We start from the raw sequence: 22,243 nt of genomic DNA, 5'->3' as shown, positions 1-22,243 counted from the left end.
TCCTGTCCTCCTTTTTCCTTCAGCCTCACTTTACCCATGTGGTGCGGATTGTGCTTTTTGCTGCTGCTGAACTGATGCTCTGCAGTGGGATTGTCCCAGAGGAAGCTTCTGGGTGAGCTACCTGGAGCATGCAGCACATGCTTAAGTGAGAATTCCTCAGTGTCTTTGGTTGCTGCTGGGGATGTATGGCCCAGCAGGGTTATCTCAGGACTCRAATATTGCTGTATATCACAGAATTACCTATTCTGTGTGCTGAGGTTGGCTTGGGCTGCTGTATAAATAGGTTGTTTCACAAAACATCACTCCCGACCCTTCTCTAAAATGAAGCTGTTCTCCTTCTGGCCTCTGCATTTTTGTTCTGATGATGGGTTTGTTGGAWTTTTTTGCCCATTAACATTAACAAAGCTGTGTTTTGATGTAACTCTGAAACAACCATTCTTTCCCTATAGATTGCAAATGCCTTGTTAATCAAGTTATTCTCTGTTGGATTAGATGTTCTGTTTACAATGCCAGGAGCTGGAGGGAATAATTGCGATTTCCTGAAATTTGTTTAAATAACTTGTTCTGTGAGTGATTGACAAGCTAAGTGTCCAGTCCTCTCTGGCTGATTGACTGGGTGGTGTGTATATATCAGTACTTGTCCTGCATCACTCACTGCTGTTAGKCAGGAAAAGGTTGAATACTCGCTGGACTGGTTGATAAAAGGTGGGGGTACTTGAAAACCTCCACTTGTGCATACAAAGTGCAATGTGTACCATGGCTAAGTCTGTTTGTGCCCCTTCCATAGGGCCAAGGTTGTGTTGTAGAGGACTCACTGGCAGAGCATTTCCCTAAGAAATAGCTTTGGTTTGGTCATTTTCAATACGCAAAGCATTTTCCTGAGCGATGAGGCATCTGGAGCACTCATCCTTTGAATTCATTTCTAGGTGAGATCTTGCCTTGAGCTAGGAAGGATTTGAAGTAATCTTTGGATGCATGGGCAGGATACAGATGGCACCCTGTCTCTGTAGCTGTCAGGTCCTCTCCTCCTAATGTGTTAATGGAATAATTGTGCGCCAATGGGGAAATCTTAGTCATAGATGCTACRCATAGATGCATTTCACCTTAAAACAAAGAGCAATGGTTTACTGCTGGCTGATCTTTCTCACAGGCTGTATATTTTTATTTTGTTTGCTTTCTTCTTTAGCTGATTTTCTCTGAAGTTCTGTAGAAACTCTAAATATATCCCTGTGTAATCATTCGGAAAGTATGTATCTTGTAGCCTCAAACTGCTTGTAAGGAACATGGTAAATCAGGTGTAGGACAGATCATGTGGTGCTGCAATTGATAGATTGTGTCTGTGGTCAGAAGGGGATTTTGGATTAGGATGTAAAATCCCTTGATCAAGCTCCTATATGAAAGTAGTGGGACTCATGCCACTAATTTGCTTTGATGCTTTTGAAGTCATCCTTTTAGTAAGCTGGTGACTAACTAAACTGCGGCTGCATTCTCAAAAATTCCCTCTGTACTCTTAGAAGTGGACGGTGCTGATGATATAACTGAAGTGTCTTAAGGGAGATGAGCAGGCAGTGAGAGGAAAATGTCTGGACTGGTTCRGTTTACATGAGTGAATGCACCACAACTTTCATTTCCAGGGTGAGACCCTTTTCTATCATGGTTTTGCCATAATGTTTTGCACAAGACCCGTCACTGAGAATGAGATGACAGAAATTGTTGGGCTCAGTCCAACAAGTCCTCAGCCCAATTCCAGCAATGTCAAGGGGAACACCAGATATGTTTAACAGGCATATGAGCCAGATTATAATGCTAGGACTCCATCTGGACTGTTTTGATAAGTGGGAGCACACCAAAATGTTGCAGTTTTCACTTGATGAGTAGTTGTTGTGAGCTTCARGCTCAGAACTGTTCGTTCATGCTTTTGTGCTATCTTAGCAGCGATTGCTTTTCCATTCCTTTATGCACTGTTGTTGTTGGATTGCTGCAACAGGATGGTTGACTCTAGAGGTGGAAAAAAGTATCAAATTGCACAYGCCCTGGGGTTAAGRAAGAAGGCAGAAGCACTCTTCTCTTYGAAGAGATAGTTTGCCTGCTTTTCTGTAGAAATTATGTATATTTTTTGTATATCTATGGTTTTGATAGGGAGAGAGAGCTRGTATTCCCTTCAGATGTGGATTTTAGTCTGTTTTCTTCCCACCTGAGTTTGTATTGGACCTTTTCAATTTAAATAATCGAACTTTGGCTATTTGAAATTAGGGTTCATTCAAAAGGAGTACCTTGATTTTTGCTTTTTTCTGCTCAGGCTATGACACTCGCACAAGTAAAAGATTAAATTCAGATTCAAGTTTGAAGATGCAAGATCAAAGCTCTGGCAGTCAGCAACTTTAATTTGTGAATTTCTGTTTCCATTTGACTATAACTGGGTTGTTAACGTTCTTGTCTAGAAATGAAATTATTACAGTGGAAAATGGGGGCGACACGCCTAAGTGGGCTATTGTGTCATTATCCATCAATCACAGGCAATGAGGAAACAGGTATTTAACACAGGAGGACACAGAGTTATTATCCACCCCATTCCCCTGCAAGCCACAGGGCACCTTTGAGACTCTTATTAAACCTTTAATGCCTRCGGAGAGCGYAAGAAACATTGTGTGCTACAGGATYGGAGATCAGGAGCTTTGCTGTCATTCTGCATCTGTGCAGGACCAGGAAACACATGAGGTGGAAGAGCACCGAGAGTGCTGGCAGGCAAATCCCTCTGTGCTGTCGAGGAAAGGCACCAACTTCCCCAATCCTCCCTCATAGCAGGGAGAATTTCTTCTTCCATCATATCAGGAAATCCGTGAATGGGACAGCCACTGACAGGTCCTCACTGTGTGACCAACTTACAATGGCTACAATTCCTCCCAAAAGAGGGTTGTGTGGGAAAATCCTGAAGTTGTTTTGTACAAGGAGACACAGGAGGGAGGTGGGAAGTTCTTCTTGGCTTCTGCAGAGCAAAAGCTGTCAGATGTAAAGGAGCATTGTGCTTGAAGGTTTATTTTGTGGTACTGTTGTACTGTGTGTATGTGTTGACAGCTACCAGATGTTGCATCTGAGTGTCCTCCTGCATCTCCATCGCTCCAGGCCACCTGTRAGTTCAGTTAGTTATGCCTTCCACAGGATGAACATACAGCTTCCGAGGGACAGGGGTCTAAAATCAAGTTTGTCATGTAAGGAATTTAATTTTTAATGAGGGTCAAAGCTGTAAAGCTGAAAACATGAGATTTGAGTATTTAGGACTCTGAAACTGTCTTTAGAACAAGAGAATGAAAGTAATTGTTTTCTGTTTTCATTGACAACAGGGGAAATCTTAGTTTTTTTGTGATGTATTGTCCATGTCTAACCAGGAAATTAGCAATATTCAGATGGGCTTCATGAACCACATTTGAGCCGGGATGGCATTTAAAGCCCAAGCAAACATTTGATATACTTTTCCATCAAGGATCTCAGGAGTAGAGTTAACAGAGAAAGTAATTTTAAGTCTTAAGAATCGCAAGATATTTTCATACACTTAATACCAGGTTGWGAAGTCTCACTAAGAAGCTTTCTCACAGTGCAAAGCTGTACATTAATGATATGATGACTAAGGTATTTTACTGTTTATAGCCCTAAGTTTTTGAAAGCCTGATTGATTGTTCCCAGCCTGTGCTATCACTGGAGTTGGGTGCTGAGGTGATTTGGATTTTTTTTTCCCCTGACAAAGTGTTGTTTTTTGCCTGGTCTGTGTGGGAGTGGTGTGTGTCCTCTGCCACTGCTGCCTTCAGTGTCCATTCCATTAACTGAGCTCATCTCTTTTTCTTCCTTCCAGTGTGTACTGGGCCCATCACTAAGTGTAGGAAGTGAATTCCAGAAAGTTTCACAGACATCTCCTAATGTCAGGCAAATGATTGATCCATCTGATGCTAAGAGGAGCMGCTGAAAGCATCACCTCTCTGTGCTGCAGTGCTTGCTGCAGAGAGGTGAGCAGCACACAGGAGCTGCAGGCAGTGCCCTGTGCCTGGCTGCCCTTGGGCTGTGCTGGCCATCTCTGTCCTGAGCTATCAGGTATTAAAGTCCCACAGGGGTTCAAGTGACAATATCTGTGCCACCCACTACTGTGCAGCTTATCTGGTAATTTAAAGAGATGTCTGTGCATGCTGTTTTCCCTTCCCAATCCTTTAGGAATTCAGCCGTTCTAAAGCACTTCTGGCACAACAGGRATTGTGTTCTTTTCCATCCTTGGTGTCAGGATTATCATAACAACTGCAGTCGTTCACACTCACCTCTCTGGCTCTACTCTGGCAAAGAACTGAGGTCAGCCACCAGAGCCTCAGAGCTTGGAGAGTCGATACTTCTTCAACCTGACAAAGCACTGAATTCTTTTCTTCAGCAGTTCTGGGAACTGACCAGGAAGGAAGGATTTGAATTTACCTCTGGATGTTTGCAGTGCAGGTGCCTGAATGAACCTTTTAACCTCAGTGCCCTGTAAAGGAAAAGGTGCTGGGTCCCATGGGGAGCTGTGGCACCCACTAGAGTTATGTTGCACCCAAGCCAGGCTGGCAGGGAAAAATCATTTCCCTCCAAAGGGCTTGGATAACTGTTCTCATGCTGTGCCAGGTTTCTTGGCAAATACTGACCCAGGAGGTTAAAGCAGCTGTTTTCCAAATCAGCTCCTAAGAAGAGCTCTCTGGAGGCAGCACCTGCTGACACACAGAAATCTGTCCAGGTGCCAGCCTGAAGATGGGTCAGCTGCCTTGTGGTTCTGTCCACGTCTGGCCATGAAGGATCTGGATATGGCTTTTGGACAGGCCACCTCAAGGTCAYGATGATGTGCTGGGAATCATCGTTGGGAAGGGAAGACACAGGTAAACATTGCACTGCTGGTGGCAAATGGCAGGGCTCTTACCCTGTGGGAGTGAGTATCAGACACCCACTTTTGTCATTAGCTGGGAGTTTTGGGATGCTGAGAAATTATGTCTCTAGGGACAAAAACTCTTTTCTCCAGACGTGCTTCTTCTTCCTAGGATTTTTGAGTATTTTCCTTTCAGCAGAGAGAACTGTCCTTCAGGGAGCTTGCCTGAGTGCTGGCTGCAGAAAAAGCACTGCCAGGGAAGGCCTTGAGTGCCTAGGAAGGGAGTTTARAGCTGTGTCTGGAGGAGCCTCTGGACCACACCCTTCCTCATTACAGTTGGTGTTTTCTTAGCAAACATTTGCTGCTGCACGGAAGACCCAGAGTTCTGGTCACTATGCAGGTGTTGGAATTGGTGTGTAATCCCACAGGGRTGTGCTCCAGTAAAGAGCACTTGTTTGTTTGTGTGTGGGGTCTGTAAATGTTTCATTAAATAGCTTGAATTGTCTAGCAATAAATTTACCCCTTTAAGGCAGAGCTTTCCAGCCTGACTTCTTTTRCAGCACAATTTTGCATTGGTATGCTCTTTAGGGTTTTGATGTTTGTGCTCAAACCTATGATTAAGGTGCTGGGTCTTTCCTCATTGTTTCCCAGCTTCCTTATGGCTGTTGCTAATTGTAAAGTATCCCTGGGGGAAGTGCTCAGGAACTTCCTGGGCTGGATTAGTGCATTGTACTAATGTATTTAAGCATTATATTGTTTAAAGTGAGATGGGATGAGTTGATCTTTGAGGAAAAAGGTGGCCATGTAAAAAAAAAAAAAAAAGTTAGAAATATGTCCAGACAGTAGAGAAGCATTTTGGAGAGAGAAGGAAGTCCCCGTGTTGGAGGAGAAGGGAGGCTGTGAAGCAGCTGTTGATCAAACATTGTCTGTGCAGTAGCCCATGATAAGGAATATTGATGAGGTAGAGCCATGTGGACCCCTCCCTGGAGCCATCTCTGAATAATGATACTCAATATGCTAAATATTTAAGTATTCTGTAAGTTTTTTTATATAAGTTTAAGTATATTTTTCAAATAGAGGATTCAACCTGATTTATACTTTTCTGAGCATGAAAGCRTTTGATTTAGAATGATTTAGGTTGGAAAAGACCTGTAAGATCAAGTCCAATGTTAAAGAAATTTGTATGCATGGCCTCTTCCACTTATCCTGTTATAGGGCCTTAACCATCTGTGCTTCTCTTTAGCTGTGCAGTGGAAGCACAGCCAGTAACACCAGAGCACAGAACTTGTCTCTCTTTGAGCTGTTGTCCTGAAATCCTCACTGTCTGAGCTCTAGAAATCTTCTTCTGACTCCTGCATGCTATAAAGGAAAGGCTTTCATTTTAAAATTTCCACTTTTTTCCCTGTGATCCTATAAGCTGATCTGATAAGATGCCCTCTTCAGAGGAGTGAGAGAAGCTGGAGGTCGGCATTARCTGGGCAGGGATGCATTAGGACTTCGAGTGAGTGGCAGGTGAAAGTCCACTTGGCTTCACTGGATCAAAGAAAACTTTCAGATGTGTTGAAATCTCCTTAGAGGGTGAAATGCAGAAGCCCTTCATATCACGTCGTGCCCAAAGCTGGCCCCTGAGCTTGTGCTGTCCTGAGCACATTGTGTGTTTTCCCCAGCTGTGGCACATCGCTGTTATCCATCCTGGAGCTGTAATTGGGAGCTTGCCTGCACCCACCGTTTTGGTGCTCTCAGAGCAGGGCTGAGAGTGCTGACAAGCAAAGCAAACGCTGTGTTTAAAAGATAAGCACTTTGAGAGTCCTAACTTGGAACTGAATTGGAGTTCAAAATTCAGGCATTAAAATGTAGAGAGCTGGCATAGTCTGAAAAGCAATTTCTGTGTGTATTTGCGAAAAGGATATCAGTGGGGGGGAGGTGAGCTGTAGAAAGATACTGGGACTTACTTAAAAAGAGTATGGCTGGTATCCAGGGAATTTAGAAATCGTAGGAAGAAAACTGGAGGTGTCTCAGCAGGCTAGCTGGGGTGTCTGTGGAAATAAGGTACTTAAAGGATGCAGACTGGCACCTTCTGCTAAAGGACAAATGGCCTGGATAACCAGGCAGGAAGGGAGGCCTGAGGAGGGAGCAAGTAGAAATGGAAGCTTGTGTGTCACGGTGGATGGTCCYAGTGCTAGTGGGTAATGGGTTTTGAATAAAAGGAGTTTGAAAAAGAGGTACTGGAAACTATGTGGGATAAAATAATCCTTATATAGCATCTTAATCTGTTACATTTAGCTACTGAATCTTTAGGACTCTCTCAGTTATCCTCCTAATGCCTCAGTTCTGTGCTAGTGCCAGTTTTGTTTAACATGCCCATCAGTGGTGTGCCTAAAGCAGTGTTTTGTCAGCTCAGGATGGATAGTGACAGCTTTGGGCTTTCAGTCTCAGGCCTCCCCTGACCTTGAAGAYCATGAACCCTGACCATGCCATGCTAGTTAGCCTCAGATCATGGTTGAAATAAATGCCTCACTGCTAAATGATGCTAAATGCATCACTTCAAGGTGATGCCACGTGCTCTTCAGCTCCATAGCATCTGTGATGCCCAAGAGACAAATATCCTGCTCTTTGGGTGACCACTAGYACAATGTTTATGTTGTCAGTTGTCATCTCAGTGTTAGACTTGATGGAAATCTGTAATAATAGTACACATCGAAGTTGCTTGGATTCATTTGGTGATGTAACAATTCCTCRGGGATCCACTACTTTCCAGACCATACTTTTCCCCTGTACATCTTGAATCTTCTACCTTGGCTGTCAGCCACTCAGCAGTAGAATGCTGGACACACTGCTAGGTCAGGCCAATAAAAAGAAATCCCTGAGCTGCAAATGGTTTGAGAGCTAGAGAAAGAGGCTGAGAGCCTTGGGGAAAATCCCACCTCATAAGAAATTTGCTTGTAGTTACTCTTGCTGTAGGAAATGCCAGATTGCTGCAGTACCCTGCAGCAGTCTGGCTTGCTCTTGTTTCTTCAGCTCCATGTCACGCTCCGTTTTCTAACTGTTTAATTACAGATGGATTGTGGTTTGTGGGTTCACAGCTTTTCTCATCTGCTTTTTGTCAGAGGTAAGCAGATGTATTGCCTGTTGCTCTGTACAGTTGAGTCCCTTGTACAGCAGCGGGTGATGAGTTCAGAGATAAAAACTTCAGCATATGGAAAACTGGGGATGAGAAGCTGTTTTTTGTGGCTGAGATGATCTTGTTCTGAAATATATCCAGCTGGTCTCTTATCCTTATCCCAGGTGTTGGTCCTCTGCTTCATCCSAGGCATGTGCTGCCTCCTCAATTGCACAAGCAGCTGAGGATAGTCAGAGAGACCTTTTGTGTTTGACCCCACCTCCCTGTCTCATTTGAAGATGAATCCTGTAAGGGAGAGAGCCCTGTGCTGTCCCTGCCAGCTCCCACCCAGCCTCTACATGGTTCATGCCAGTGGAATAGGATGCCATTACATAACTMGCATTGTGTGGTGGTTGGGGGTTGTTAAATCTGAATTTCTAATCCATACTGAAATAGGAGCAGAACCTGAAAACATTCTGCTTTGTAGTTCCAATTAGGTAACCTGGGCTGTGCTGTCAGCCCCTTGTCTCCTGTGCCAYCCAGTGCATTTGGAGGCCAGGGCTCGAATATACCCTGAGGATGGTGAGAGCTTTTTGTTCTGGGAAGTGCTGCTGGGACCAGGGGCACCCACTGCATTCCCAGACTGCCTCCTGGGGTGGTGTCTGAGCATCCCCAAGGCAATAAACACTTGTCATTAATCATTTWAAATAATTTTTAAATGATGGATGTATACTGATTTTTGAATAACCATCCTAATTATAGTAAATATGCATAAGAGGGCTGAATTAACATCATGTAAATGAGGTTAGTTCTGGTATTTTAATGTGACTGCTTTGCTGTGTTGCCCATAAGGATTCTTCTGTCATAATCTTTGTGTGCAATTTTTTATCTGTTTACAAATGGTATTTTCAGTTAATTTTTAGCATGTTGAACCGTATTGGTCTTCCAACTTGGTTATTGCTCACTGAGTAGGATACCTGAACCTTTCAGTTCATGGCACAGTTATTTTCCATTTAATCAGACCATGAACAATATAAGGAAATAATTAGCTGAAGTGGTTGGTTTTGGTTTTGTGCATGAGCCAGCTGCTAAAGGAGGTCTGAAGATGGTTCACTTGTGGTGGAGGCACCTTCTGCACTGCCTTGGGGTTGTAGCCAAGAAGAAAAGTCACGCTTATTAATCCTAGTGGATTTGGGTGCTTTGTGGCTGAGCCTTGGTTCTGTTCCAGAACTGATGTGTGCCACTCCAGGTGTGTCATCTGTAAAGCTGAGAGTGACAATTGCTGTTCCACTAAATCAGGCACTCATGGTCTTCCTTGTGACCAAGGAGGGTGGCATACTGTTGCCATTCCCCTGGAAGAGCTGGAGCACATTCCTCCGCAGCAATCCACGGTGCTATTGCTATCTCCGTGCAGTTTCACAGTCCCTGTGGTAGCTGCCAAAGCATGACCTGTGGGGTAAAATACTTGGAGAGCTGTCAATTCATTGTTCAGAGACTCCAAAGTGAGATTTTAATGAAGGTTTTAGTGTTTGGACAGATTCAGTTAAAGCAGAAGCGTGGTTTGATTTGAGGGAGTGGCCGTGTTCCGAGAGCTCTCCCTCCACGTTTGCAATTTTCTAGGTCACTCTTGGATGCTCTAATTCTTTTTCAGAGAAACAGTTAYAAAAGCTTTGACACTGATGGTTTGTATTCTGTCATCTCAGTCTTCAGAGCAAAGAGATACTTTTTTGGCAAGTTCTCCCCCTCCTCAACCCCCAGCCATCATTAAAAGGCTGTCAACAAGCATGAAAAATCCCAGCGTGCCAACTATAAATGCTAATTGACAGACAAGCAGCTGAAGCGGTGGCTCGTGCAGTGCCTGACCTGCAGCAGGCTGTCTCCTGGCCCTGACTGGAGTTCCTTAGGAAGCAGGATCAGAGTGCTCATGTATCTGCAGAGCCAGGTTGGGCTCTGTGCAGAGCAGTGCTGTTATGAACAGGGTAAACTAGAGGTGAACTAAACCTAACCTCGTGAGTTGCCGTGATGTGTCCTAGGAGTGTGGTCTGGCTTTTTTCACACAGGTACTCCGACCTTCCTGGTATTCTTYAATGCTTCTTTTGGGGACAAAAAGCTTGGAAACTGCTTTAGTAAAACCAGCTTTGTTGCCGAAGCCCTGTGCCCTGCTGACACAGTCTCCAAAGTGCTTTCAGAAGGATTGCGTCACCTGTGGATATGATGGCTGAGGGATTTTCTTCTTTTTCTTTCYCTCTGTAAAAGCAACCTGTTCCTGTGGGGTTTGTCCCTGCTCAGTGAAGAGCTTTGAGATGTGGCTGTGCTGTGTGTGCCCTCTGCAAACAGGCTTTATGGTTTCCTGGCACAGCTCTCTAGAACCATCTCATGGTGGGGTTGCTCCATGGATCACTCTGCTGACAGGAGTATTTACATACTTGGCCATAGGGCAGATTTTTTTAGCAGCTGAAATGGCTGGGACTGAATTGTATCACTTAGATTAGAATCCAGTGTTGCATCTCAAACAAACCTCTAAGCAAAAAAAAAACCATGTATAACTGTATTTGAAAGGTATCAAACAGTAGCACAAATTGTTGCTGCCAACAGTAAAGTCCTGATGCTTTGTTTTGATGAATTTGGCAATTCAGAAAACGGTAGAATCTGTTCATGCCCTTGGAAATCTGGGCATTTCCATGGCTGAGAGCTTTCTGTCCTAGTACTGCAAAGCCGTGCTGCCTTTTAAACCCTTCACTGGTGAGTCAACTCTGTGTTTACTGCTAGTTTTGAGGGGGAGGTTCTTGACTGGGAGGACCAGAGAGACATTTCCGTATCACTCTGACTTAGAAAAAGCCAAGCTGCTCCAAAGTACAGGGTGTTAAAAATACAGAGGAATTAATGGACATAGTGCAGGTTGGTGAAAACGTCCAGGATAAAATGCCTGWGTGTGAAAGAGATATGGTGCCAGACACTATATGTGGCATACTTCAAGCTTTACCCTTCTTTTCCCCCCAGTGCTATTCCCTGAAATTCTCTGAAAATCTTTGTGATTTCACCAAGATCTGCTCAATTGAAATCTCCTCAATTGAAGTATGCTCAATTGGACTGAAATTTAGAGTATTATCCAAAAACTTTTGCACAGTAAAGGAAGATTTAGATGAAGAAGAGTAAGCAGAGACAGGCACTAGGGGAGATAAAGGTTCTGAAAATATTTGTGATGGAATCTAGTAACAAAATGGGAGAACGAGGAATTCAAAGCCTCTGAATCCTGACAATGTGTGTCCTAAGTGAAGGAGTCATTTTGGAGAGTTAAATGATGATTGCAACCTTGAAAATTACTTTATCAAGAAGAAATCAGTAAGAGAAAGCTTGCTGAAAAAGTGAGCAGGCAATCAGCAGGGTGTTAGGGAAATTAGGGAGTAATTATGCAAGTGACACTTTCTGCAGCCTCCGAAAATGGAATTTGCGGAAGGGACCAGCACCACCAGCACAACATGCACTTAAATACCATTTTCCATAAAACCAAAAATAGTCTTAAGGCTTTCTGGCAAGGTTTGTCCTCAATGGCTGCTAGAAGGATGAAGCTCTGTGAAGGATTTGCCCTGCCAGAGGAAGTGTTGTCTAATCGAGATTTTTTGTTTCCTGAGCTCGTGGGCTGGCCTGCAGCTGCCTGCTGAGGGGCTGCTGTTCCCAAGAACTTCCCTGGGMTTGTGAGGATGTGCACCCTGCCTTCTCCTGCCGCTGCTCAGTGCATCCTGAGGCACACACAGGCATTTCTAGCCTTCTCCTGGCACTGCCCATCTCTTGAATATGTGCTGGAATGTGATGGATGCCCCGCTTGGGAGAGGGAGCATGTCTGTCTCAGAGGGACCAGCACTCCTGGTGGAATGGGACAGCCTTGATTTCCACTTCCCTTTCTCACCTGTGTTTTCTCATGTGCCTTAAAGAAAGTGCAGACCCTCTTGTAGACATGTCAAGTGGGCAATACTCCCTGCTGTGAATAGAGCCTGATGAGATTCTCCAAAGATGCAGCASTGTGCTYTGGGTGCACACACCAGCCTTCAGCRAGGTCCAGGAATGGCTTGGCTTTGTGTCAGGCAAAGGCAAATCCATGTTAGAAAGCAGTGCTTAAGCAGCTGGGTGGCAGAAAGGAACCCCTCAAAGTGCTTGACATCGATAGGCCTGGTAGGAAAKGATTCCTTTGGTCCGTAAAAGGCARGATGTGAAGAGGGGAGGTGGTGGAACCCTGCTGTGTTCTCTCGTAGGAGTTAAAGGATTGTTGTACTGCCACTCAGTGATTCCCTCCTATGAACTCTTCACTCCCACTTTACATATTCTGTAGCATCTCCCTCACGTTCTGTGCAGCAGTTTATGCATGGGTGTATCATGACTTCTGAATAGCTCTGGGAACTTGTTTTCTCGTGTTCATGGTTTGCACTGGGGGTTTTTACATGATGAGGCTACTGGGTCAGAGTACCTGAGAAGCTTCTGACTCACCAGAGGTCCCCAAAATAGGCTGGGACCATTTACAGCTCCCTGACATCCAACTGTGCCATCAGGCAGTTGCTCTCCTGAGACTTGGGAGACCTGGGCCCAGGTCTCTTTATTGMTGCTGAGTCTCCCATTGTGGTACTGGGCAATCCAGGCTGTGTGGTCTGGCAGTGCCTCCAGTGACAGGAGATGTCTCATGGCTGTGTACATCTGTGACTCGACCTGCCTGCATCCTGCTTGCCCAGCCATGGCCTGCTGTCCATGGCAGATGGGAGCCACCAGGAATCCTCGTTGCTTGCTGCTTCGGGCAGGAGCTGGGGGTCTCATACCTGCKACCCATTTCATCTGCATTTCAGCAAAGCTTGTAGGTGTGTTGGGCTCCTGACAYGCCTCCAAAGCATCACATGAGGATYTGGAAGCAGTGGCTCTGTGGGCAGTGGAGCCCCTCAGGTGCTGCTGCTCAGGTGCTCCAGGCCAGCCTCAGCAAGGAAGGACTGGCTGCAGGGCAGTGACTCTGCTGGCTGCCGGGTCAGTGACAGATTTTGGTGTATTTCTCTGAAGAAAAGCCATGGTTTCATGAGTGGCATGAAGACTAACCCAACTATGAAAATTCTCTCACCTGAGAGGATTTTTCTACATATTTTTCCTCTAGTAGCTGCCTTGAGGCYAGCCTGATGGTGGCTGGCGTGAGGGAGTCTGTCCAGCACTTGGACAAAAGCAGGTTCAAGCAGTTTCCCACTCTGGTTACTTGTCTCTGCTCTCTCTGGGAGATGGCAAGGCCTCTCCTGCCTGGTTCCTGTGGAGCTGGCTAACATGCTAGAGCAGGGCGCAGGCTGTTTCCCTCCCACTTCCATGGCAAAGCTCCAGCTAACTGAACTGGGAGACTTCCTCCCCCTTTCACCCTGTTTCACTTGCAAAACCTTTAGGAACCAGAGCTTTCAGCCCTTTCTTTGCCTCTGAGTACCCTGCGTGTGCTGGGCATGTTCGTCATTTACCCCCTTGTCTCTACAGGGAACTCTTACCATCGGTGGCAAAGAAGTAACTCTTGAATACACYCCGTGCCCAGAGTTCTGGCGCTGCAAACGTGTAAGTATGTGCTCAGAGCTRTGTTGTGCTTCCCCTGCTGGTACTCGTGGCAGTGGCAGCTGAGTGGAGCCTTAGATATTTGCTCAGTGGCCAAAATCCCTCAGAGTAATTAATACCTGCCCTGAAGCTCTTGCCTCTTCTAAACCATKCTTTTCCCTACCTTGTTTTTGGTCCCACCTCTGAGTGCTTGTTGCTCTGGTACAGGTAGCCAGGCTTTTCTGCACAGAGCAGACTTGTCCGTATGCAGTGGTTCCTTTTTAACATGTGGGGAAAACAGCCTGTGGATTCTTTCTCCTTAAAAACCACAATGAGACAGTGATTCCGCCAACCGGAATGGAACAGGCTTCACTCTGGTTCATGTGTGTARCCACCCCTCTGCCTCACACAGGAACCTGTGGTCTGGTTGTGACTGTAGTAGCTGCAGCAAAGGAAGAATGAAAATGGATCCAAGTCTAGGCAGCAGTTAGTGCAGGCTGGAACTGGCCCATTTCTGGGAAGGCACAGTTGCCCAAGGGTCATTTTGTTCCTGTKCCCTCCCCAAGGTTCTCCCAGAACAGGAACTTGTGCTTGCAGCAGGCTGGAGATAATTGCTGGAGAAAGGACAGGATTGTTGCCTGCATTCCCACTGACTGCAAGCTGAGAGGTTGCAGCTGGATGTGAAGGGGTTGATTCTAATTAGACTCCTACCATGAGCATTGGGCTGCCCTGGGCTGCAGRGACCCTGATGCAGCTGACTGGATGCACTCAGCTTCAAGCAGAGCTGTTGGCTCAGTGCCTCATCTCTGCTCACAGCGCTCCAGAGATGGAGACACAAGTTTCTGGCAAGGGTTTCAAACAGCTCTCAATSCTCTGAGGTGGCTACATTGTATGTCCCCACTGCTGCTGTGTGTAACCACGGCCTGAAGGAGCTTCCTTGTGCCCCAGAGCATCCACAGGGCTTCAGTTACAGGAAAAAATTGCTACATTTGTAAAATTTTACAAATTTGCAAAACAAAAGCAATGTATTTACAGAAAGCTTAAGGAGGCAGTCAGGAATGCGGTGTTTGGAGAGAGCTGTAAAGATGGGGCACTTGGCTCTCCTCGCAGTGGCTCTAGGTCATCTAAACCTGTACAGCTCTGCCTCTTGGTTAGCAGACACCTCATCATTGACTCTCCAAATTACATCAGTATCCCGTTCAGCTCRGATAAGGACTTTGTCACTGCTTGAGGGATGAGTTGAGGTTAGAGAAAGCCAAGGTAACTCTGGACCCTTTGAATCAACATTGTACCTAGCAGGGAACTTTTGATCCAGCATCACCTGGGGTGGGGGAAAGARTCACATTTCAAGGACCAGTGAATAAATCTGTGGTCAGAAGTTGTGTGAGAGCCCTGTTCCCAAGGCAGTCCCAGTTTTGAGTCATAGGAGCATTTAGCTGCCATTCCAACCAAGGCCCCTGCTGMCATTACCCATCACTGTAACTTTTTCGTGGCTGCTACTTTCTGAAAGCACACTGCAGTCTGGAMTTCTGGAGCAGGTTGTATCCCATGCCTTCAAAACACGACTTCTTCATGCTGTCCATCTTCCATTGCAGTGTAAGGTGTGTACTGTGGGCTACAGATCTTCCTGTTCCTATTGCAAGCTCCCAAGAGATGGTGAGTATATATGGTCCCCTGAGCTTGGTTATTTAAAACTTTCATCTACCCTGACAAGTAAGTTTCTCTTGTGGCGTCCTGTAGCATCCCTCTTCGTGAACTAGCTAAGCCCTGTGTAGTAGGATTATTTGTTTTACCTCACTTAGACCTTTTTTGCCTGTCCACACTAAAGATGTTACGTGCAAGGGGTCGCTGTCAGGTTCTCTGCTCTTGTGAGGTTTGGTGGAGAGGTGTCTTAACTGCCCACAGCCTTTCCGTCCTATTGCTCTGGCATTGTCCTTCATCCATGCAGTTATAGTTGAGTGTCCTCTGGGACTGTTGGCACTGTTTGCCATAGGTGAGATGGCTTCCCCTCAACCCACCTTCCTTGGGAGATGCAGCTGCATGTTTTAGTGTCACTGAGACACTCTCAGATTTGCCTCACTTTTCAGACTTTCAGATTAGGATCACAGACTCATGGAATCATTAAGGTTGGAAAAGGCTTCTGAGATCAGTTCCAGTCATTAACCCATCATTGTCAAGCCCACCACTAACCCATGTCTCTAAGCCTACCATACCTACCTCGTTTTTTAAACACTTCCAAATATGGTGATTCCACCACTTCCTAGGGCAGCATGTTCCAGTGCTTGACCACCCTTCTGGTRAAGAAATTTTACCTGGTATCTAAACCGAGCCTTCCCTGGGGCAACTTGACACCATTTCTGTTTGTTCTGTCATTTGTTGCTTGGGAGAGGAGATTAGAAGTGAATTAAGGATTGGAATTGTTGAACTCACCTTGCTGGTTGTTATAAATGCATGAGAGGAGTTCTCCAGGAGCTTTTTCTCACCCCACCAGCACCTCTGTTTTTGGGGCGGGTGGGCACAAAAGCCATAACATTCTTCCTTGAGGAACTGATTTCTTTGGGATAATGGCTGTGCCCACCGTCACTATCCCTGGGTGCAACACCAGGGGCCACAGTGTCACAAATGAGTGCTCCATGCTCCTCTGGCACTGCCTGTGCATCCCAGCCACTCTGTAAGCTTTGACTCTGTCTTTGAGCAAACTTCTGTGTATTKCCCTCCTGCCCCAGGCAGAAGGGCAATACATCAACTGCTGGTGCACACATCTCCAGTTACTGAAGCACTGGCCCTGTAGTTGTGCTTTCTGTGCTCTGTGGCTCCTYCATCAGTGCTGTGAAGGCAAAATTCACACAGCTGGCCCAACACAGCTGTGGATTGTAATGAAATTGCCCAGGAGCAAATTAAACAGAGCTTTTAAGCTGCTGTGAAGACAGATTGTGCTGAGTGCTTCTTACTGGCCTGCTTTTCTTGGTTGGAAAAGGGGGCAATAAGGTGACCTCTCTCTGACTGGGTAGAAACAAAACAGCTCTCTAGGGAATTGCAGTGGTTACTGCAGCTTTGTATGAGTTCTGGCAKGCTTTGTGACTGATGGGTGTGAAATGGATTTTAATGTGCCTCTCTTACAGGAAGCAGAGCAGGCCCAGAGTCCAGAGGTGATGCTGAGGGAGAGGACACGTCGGCTGAGCAAGAATTCAGTAAGAGAGTTGCCTTCCCCATCCCTGGGGTTGTGCTCATGTCTGTGTGATTTGCACAGGCCGTTTTCACAGCTGCCAGTSCAAACTGGTTTAATGTGCAAATTTTACATGAGGTTCTGTAGCCAAAACTCTGCGACTACAAACTGCAGACAAATGAGTACCAGCCTGTCCAAGGTGAGCTGTGCTGGCAGCCAAGCAAGGCAGTGTGCAGCTTTCCCAACAGTTGTGTGCAAAATCATCGTGTGTTCTGCCATGCCGCCCACTGCCCAAACAGAATGAGAGCAGGAACTTGCTCTTGGGGACATTAAAGAGGGAAACTTCACTGTGTCAYGTCTTGCACTCTCATTTGTTTCTCTCTGTGGGAAGAGGCTTCAGCAGCAGGTGCAGGGCTGGTAGTGTCTGCCTTTGCAGACTCACAGATTTGGCTTCCCTTTCCAGCAGAGTTTGAAGCTCAGGTAGGGATCTCTTGCAGTGAAGCCAGGCCATTCAGAAGCCTTCAAGCACAGAAACTTGTTGGGGTTTATATTTTCTGAATGGCATAGGTAGACAGCAGGGGCAGGATATTCCCTCATTGTTTCTGCCTCAGCTGGGGTCAGTAGGCACCTGATAAAATCTGTGACTGTATTATGATGTGTTCCATTCAGTGGTCAAGGGGGTCTGAGCCCAGTTTTCCTCTAGCATAGAGGCAGGGCAAGAGTTACTGGTTGATATTGCTCAGCTGTTGATGATCAGGAGTTCATTACGGATGGTAAGGATATCACTACCATATAGTTTGTCCTGGACATGGGAGGAATGTGTYTAAACCCATCCCTGATTCATGTTTGTCCAGGCAAGAGCCAATCCTAAAAGGAGGCCAAAAAGCCTCTTGTCTCTGACTGAAAAAGTCATGTAAAGGAGCCCAACACAAAACAAGGCAGTGGAAGGATGAGCTGTACCTAACTTCTCCTAACAAACCTTGTGCCTGACAAGTGTTAAGAAAGAGGATATGCAGTGGGCAGARCAGGTTGGCCTTTTTTAAGGAACATTGCCGCAAGGGCCAGAAGATAGAAGAAAAATACCTGCTAAAACATTCTTATGTGAAACCAGTTCATTTCTCCTCTCTTGTAGCAGAGACAAAGCTTGAAACACCTGAGCAAGAATTGTCAGATCAACCAGGATCTCCAAAGCAGCCTCTTCAGCCCTCAGTTCCTGCTCCAGAGCAGGAATGTCAGCCTGAGGAACAGGAGCCAAGGAAGAGAGATGAAGGGAGAGAACGTCGGCCCTCACAGGAGAAGAGAAGGGACATGGACTGCTACCAGGAGCCACCCTCTCAGAGGGAAGCAGAGGAAGCGACGCCACCAGATGGTGGAGGTAGCAGAAGTGAGTAAAACAAGGCCCAGTTTTGGATTCCTCTTGCTTGCACTCCATGAGGCCATCTGCAGAAAGGGCAGCATTTCATTAAAACCTCTGGAGGCTGTTTCTGTGTTGTGCAAATCCATGGCATTGAGTAATGGAGGGCTGTCCAGCTCCAAAGGTGCTGACAAATAGCCTTTAGGAAAATTTATTCAGGCTGAGCTGGTTTCAGGGTGGTGCAGTTAACTTAGCTTCAAAAGCCACTTGSTCCAGCAGTTACCCTGGGCTGACTCTAAGGAGGGGCTACTTTTTGCTCTGTTTTCTGGGAAGGAAAGATTAGCAATTGGAGACGATACTCTGAGCATCTTGCAAAGTGGAGAAAAAAACACACTCAACTGCAAGAAGCTGCACTGTTATTTGAGTGGGTTCTGTCACAATAAACTTGGTTCTAAATGAGCTTTTCTTCACTACTTTTTCTTCCTGGGCCACGTCCCCGATTGTGTCTCTCAGCAATAATGCTGAAGCGAATCACTCGGTTCACCCCTCCAGAGGTGATTGTGGGGCTCCTGGCCCCGTACGTGCGTCTGTCCACGTCCAGTGTGCGCATCATGAAGAACAAAGCTGGCCGGATGGGACAGACCTATGGCTTCATTGAACTGGAATCTCATGCTGTGAGTAGTTTCCTGCTTTCACCTGCTCCTCCTGTTGGCATCTGAAATGTGTGGAAGTAGAGAAACCACAGAAACATGAGAAATCTCTGTACTTGTGAGGCTGCTGTGCTGGAGTGAGTTCTGTCTTCTGCTTGTCTGGCCAGGTCCAGGGATTGGCTGGTACAGCTGTTGTTCTCTGGCTTTAGGAGTCCAAGATTGATTGTTGTCACAAGCTGTGACACTGATTGAGTTTCTYGCCTCAGTACATTTTTTTGTAGACAYTCCTAAACTTGAACACTTCTTGCAYAGGTATTTTATTTGCAAAGAACTTGACTTCAATGGTTTTTGTAGAAGGCAAGAACTTCAATTAACAGACCCTCCCCTGTTGGAGGGTTCACATTTTCTGTGTCTGGGTGGCTCCCAGAYTCCATAGCTGTTCTTTGATGTTGGTCCAGAGGGTGTTCACTGAAACACTTCGGGGCAGCAGCAGCCAGGTGCTGCACTCTGTGGCAGCCCTAGGAGAATGCAGTTCCTAGCTGGCATCTGAAAGTGGTTGTAGGACAAGCAGAGAACCTCACATTTCATTTGTCTCTTTTGTTGCATCCTAAGTACCCTTCACTGACACTTAGACTAATATTCAGTGTTGTGTTTCTTGTCCTACTGAGCACAAAGCATTCCTTTCAGGCAGATTGGGTTTGGAAAATATGCTGTTTCCTTCTCATGGAAGTGACATTCCTTTTCCTTTTACAGGAGGCACTGAGGTTGCTGAAGATACTGCAGAACCTGGATCCCCCGATCTGCATTGATGGGCGTACGTTGGAAGTGAATCTTGCTACAGGGAGGAGAAGGTACAGACAGATGAGGCAGTGGGGTTGTTCTTTTTKTCATGTGCAGTAGGCTAGAACTATGTTGTCAGAGCAGGTGCTTAAAGTTTGGCACGGAAATTAGCACAGATGTTCCAACAACAAAAAAATGTGTTGGAGAAGTGAAGGCATTAGAGCTTGAAAAAGCTTCAGTGATTGAGCAGAATGGGATTAGTGATTATGTTGCGTCTTGTCCAGCCATCAAATCCCATTCTGAGGGAATTAGTGGGTTCTGCTYATTCAAAAGCATTTGGAGAGATTCACCTTTGTAGACACAGTAGATTGGAGTCACAATTCTTGTGRAGACAGTGGTCTGCCAAGTCTGTATCCTGGGATGGACACAGTCCAACATGTGGCCAGCAAAGATGCTCTTTCTGGCTTTATCAGTCCTGCTGATCGTTTTGAATATACTGATGTATATATAGCTTAATATAAAGCCAAACTGACACTAACCTGAAGCCTTTATTTTAACAGGAATGACTATGGGGAGCATGGTGACAATTCCTACTATGGCCCGGTAGGTGTGCACAGCTTCCCTGCAGGTCACTGGAAGGGAGAGAGCTCTGGGTGTGTTGGACCTGGCTGTGTTAGGCTTTTTCCCTTTGGGCTGCTGAAATACTGCAGAACATGTTTCACCACTTTTGAAGATGGGATGATAATGCTCAGATGTGCCCACTGCTGTTCTGCCCCTCATACTGTTTATCAWGTGCATAGAAATGCAAGTCAGAATGCAGGTGCTGCTGGAGGCAGTTCTGCGCGGGGTTGCTTGATACCACACTTTGCAGAGTGATTTCACTGATGACTGATCTCAGTTCCCAGAGTGAATGTCTTTCTCTAGTGCTTATTACTAGACTGGAGGACTCCTCCCRTAAACTGGATGGGGTGAAGCTTCCATACGGATTGCTATGAGCACCTCTCATGGAAGTTGCAGAGATCTTGYACTTTGYGATGCTGTCCACTGCTCTGTAGACRAAAAGCTGTGTCTGCTTGTGTTCTGTTTAAGGTGGCTAAATGAGCCCTTCTCCTGAACTTTGGGCCTGTGAGAGGGAAGAGAAGCAAAATRWTGTTTATTGAGGAGTCTCTGATCTGTTTGTGTTGTTCACTTACTCCAGGGCAGAAGGGGCATGAGAGACAGGAGGGGTGGCGAATCACAGCGACGCACCAGAGCACAGTGTAAGTTAAACTCTGCTTCACTCCTACTGTGGAGACTTTTCTTCCTTAAAAGGGCACTGACATGTAGAAATCAGCCCAAAAATATTTTTAAAGGCTAAGAGTAGGTTTGTTTGCTACACCCACTTGTGAGTTCCTTTGCCAACTTTGTTTAGTCACATTTTCCTATCTGATGATGTGTTTCTCTCTATTCTCACTGTGCAAAACTAAATGCAGATAAAGGAAACTTGCTGCCTATTTTTCCTTGTTGTGGAAAACTGATGGGATAAAATCAGCCTGGCAGTTACTAGAGGAGACAGAAGAAAATACACTTGATGCAGCAATGCCAGTAGCTGGAAGAACACTTCTGACTGTTTTATTCACCTATATTTAGCATTACTGAGGTCTGTCAAAGGACACCTTGGAAATGAGAAGCATTCCTGGCATTATGGGCCTACTACCCTTAAGGYCTTTGGCTTTTCTCATAGAAATAATTGACTCCCTTTTCTTCTTGGGAGCTTTCATGCAGCCATGGTGTAGAAGGGATGTGGGGAGTGTCATCACTTTAAACAGGATATTGTTTGAGAGAGAACAGCTTTTCCTTGTTCACAGGGGTGGGTGGATGTAGATACTCATTACCCCATTCTTAGGGAAATTACTGAATTTCATGACCAAGTGTTGTGGTCTTGTGATCTCGGCACAGTCTCTGTAAATCTGTTTTGATGTGGAAGTTTTGCCAGAGTACTAAACCAGAACTGTGAAAACTTACCACCCTTCTTACTCCTTAAAGAARAGTGATGTGAAGACCTTTCTTGCCAGGAGAACAAAATGATTCTTTCCCACTCTCAGTCCTTTCACCAGTGTAATATTTGTTTGTGYTTTTGTCTTTGTAAAAGACGAGTTCTGCCTTTGCAAGCCTGTGGTGCTAACTCTTGTCTCTCTCTTCAGCACCATCAGATGTGTCCACATACATTTATGATCCTGACACTGGGAACTACTACGATCCCATAGCTGGAACATACTATGACCCCAGAACTCAGGTGAGTGTGTGGGAAGGAAGCTTTACACGCAATATGTTCTTACAAACTGCCCTTCTCTGGAGAGATTTTGCAGCCAGACCCTGAAGACAAACCAGCACAGGGCAGTTTAGAGACAGCTTTGTGTCTTTCATTCTGTCCTCTGACCTGTGTGAAAGGGATGCACRTTGCAAAATGTCAACTTAATGAGAGGCCAGGAACCCATTAGCTGTGTGTTGAACCAGCTGTAGCCGCCTCTGAAGTCCTGCCTTTGGAGGGTTTTTGGTCTGCTTTTCCTCAAGTAGACTTACGGGCAGAGCAACATTGCTAAATATTGCTGTAGACATGTGATATGTGACTGTAATAAARAATAGAAAACAGAACTCTGTTTTCATCTGTGGTCTCTGCTTCTCGACCCTAGCCAGCAGTAGCTATAAGGATGCCAAAAAGGAGCCATCAGCAGAGATTTTCTGGTGCTATAATCTTGTTTCCATGATCCTGGGTATGTGCATGTTGTGGGAGAGCAGGGCAATG

General features: G+C 45.8%; 1 protein-coding gene across 1 annotated transcript in view; it reads left to right on the top strand.

The window, feature by feature from the left end:
- Positions 1-22,243, top strand: part of RBM6 (RNA binding motif protein 6) — a 57,680-nt gene that overhangs the window by 28,115 nt on the left and 7,322 nt on the right. The window contains exons 7-15 of the mRNA XM_057368035.1: positions 13,458-13,532; positions 15,104-15,164; positions 16,631-16,699; positions 17,807-18,058; positions 18,542-18,702; positions 19,432-19,529; positions 20,019-20,061; positions 20,657-20,717; positions 21,642-21,733. Coding sequence (XP_057224018.1) covers positions 13,458-13,532; positions 15,104-15,164; positions 16,631-16,699; positions 17,807-18,058; positions 18,542-18,702; positions 19,432-19,529; positions 20,019-20,061; positions 20,657-20,717; positions 21,642-21,733 — 912 coding nt within the window. The remainder of the gene's footprint in view (positions 1-13,457; positions 13,533-15,103; positions 15,165-16,630; positions 16,700-17,806; positions 18,059-18,541; positions 18,703-19,431; positions 19,530-20,018; positions 20,062-20,656; positions 20,718-21,641; positions 21,734-22,243) is intronic.

Source organism: Malurus melanocephalus, unplaced genomic scaffold, assembly GCF_030028575.1.
Source record: "Malurus melanocephalus ecotype Western Australia unplaced genomic scaffold, MMel_1.1 scaffold_87, whole genome shotgun sequence".
In the NCBI taxonomy this organism is placed as follows: domain Eukaryota; kingdom Metazoa; phylum Chordata; class Aves; order Passeriformes; family Maluridae; genus Malurus; species Malurus melanocephalus.
Note: the sequence above shows the minus strand (reverse complement) of the source record. Positions and strands in the feature narration are given on the sequence as shown.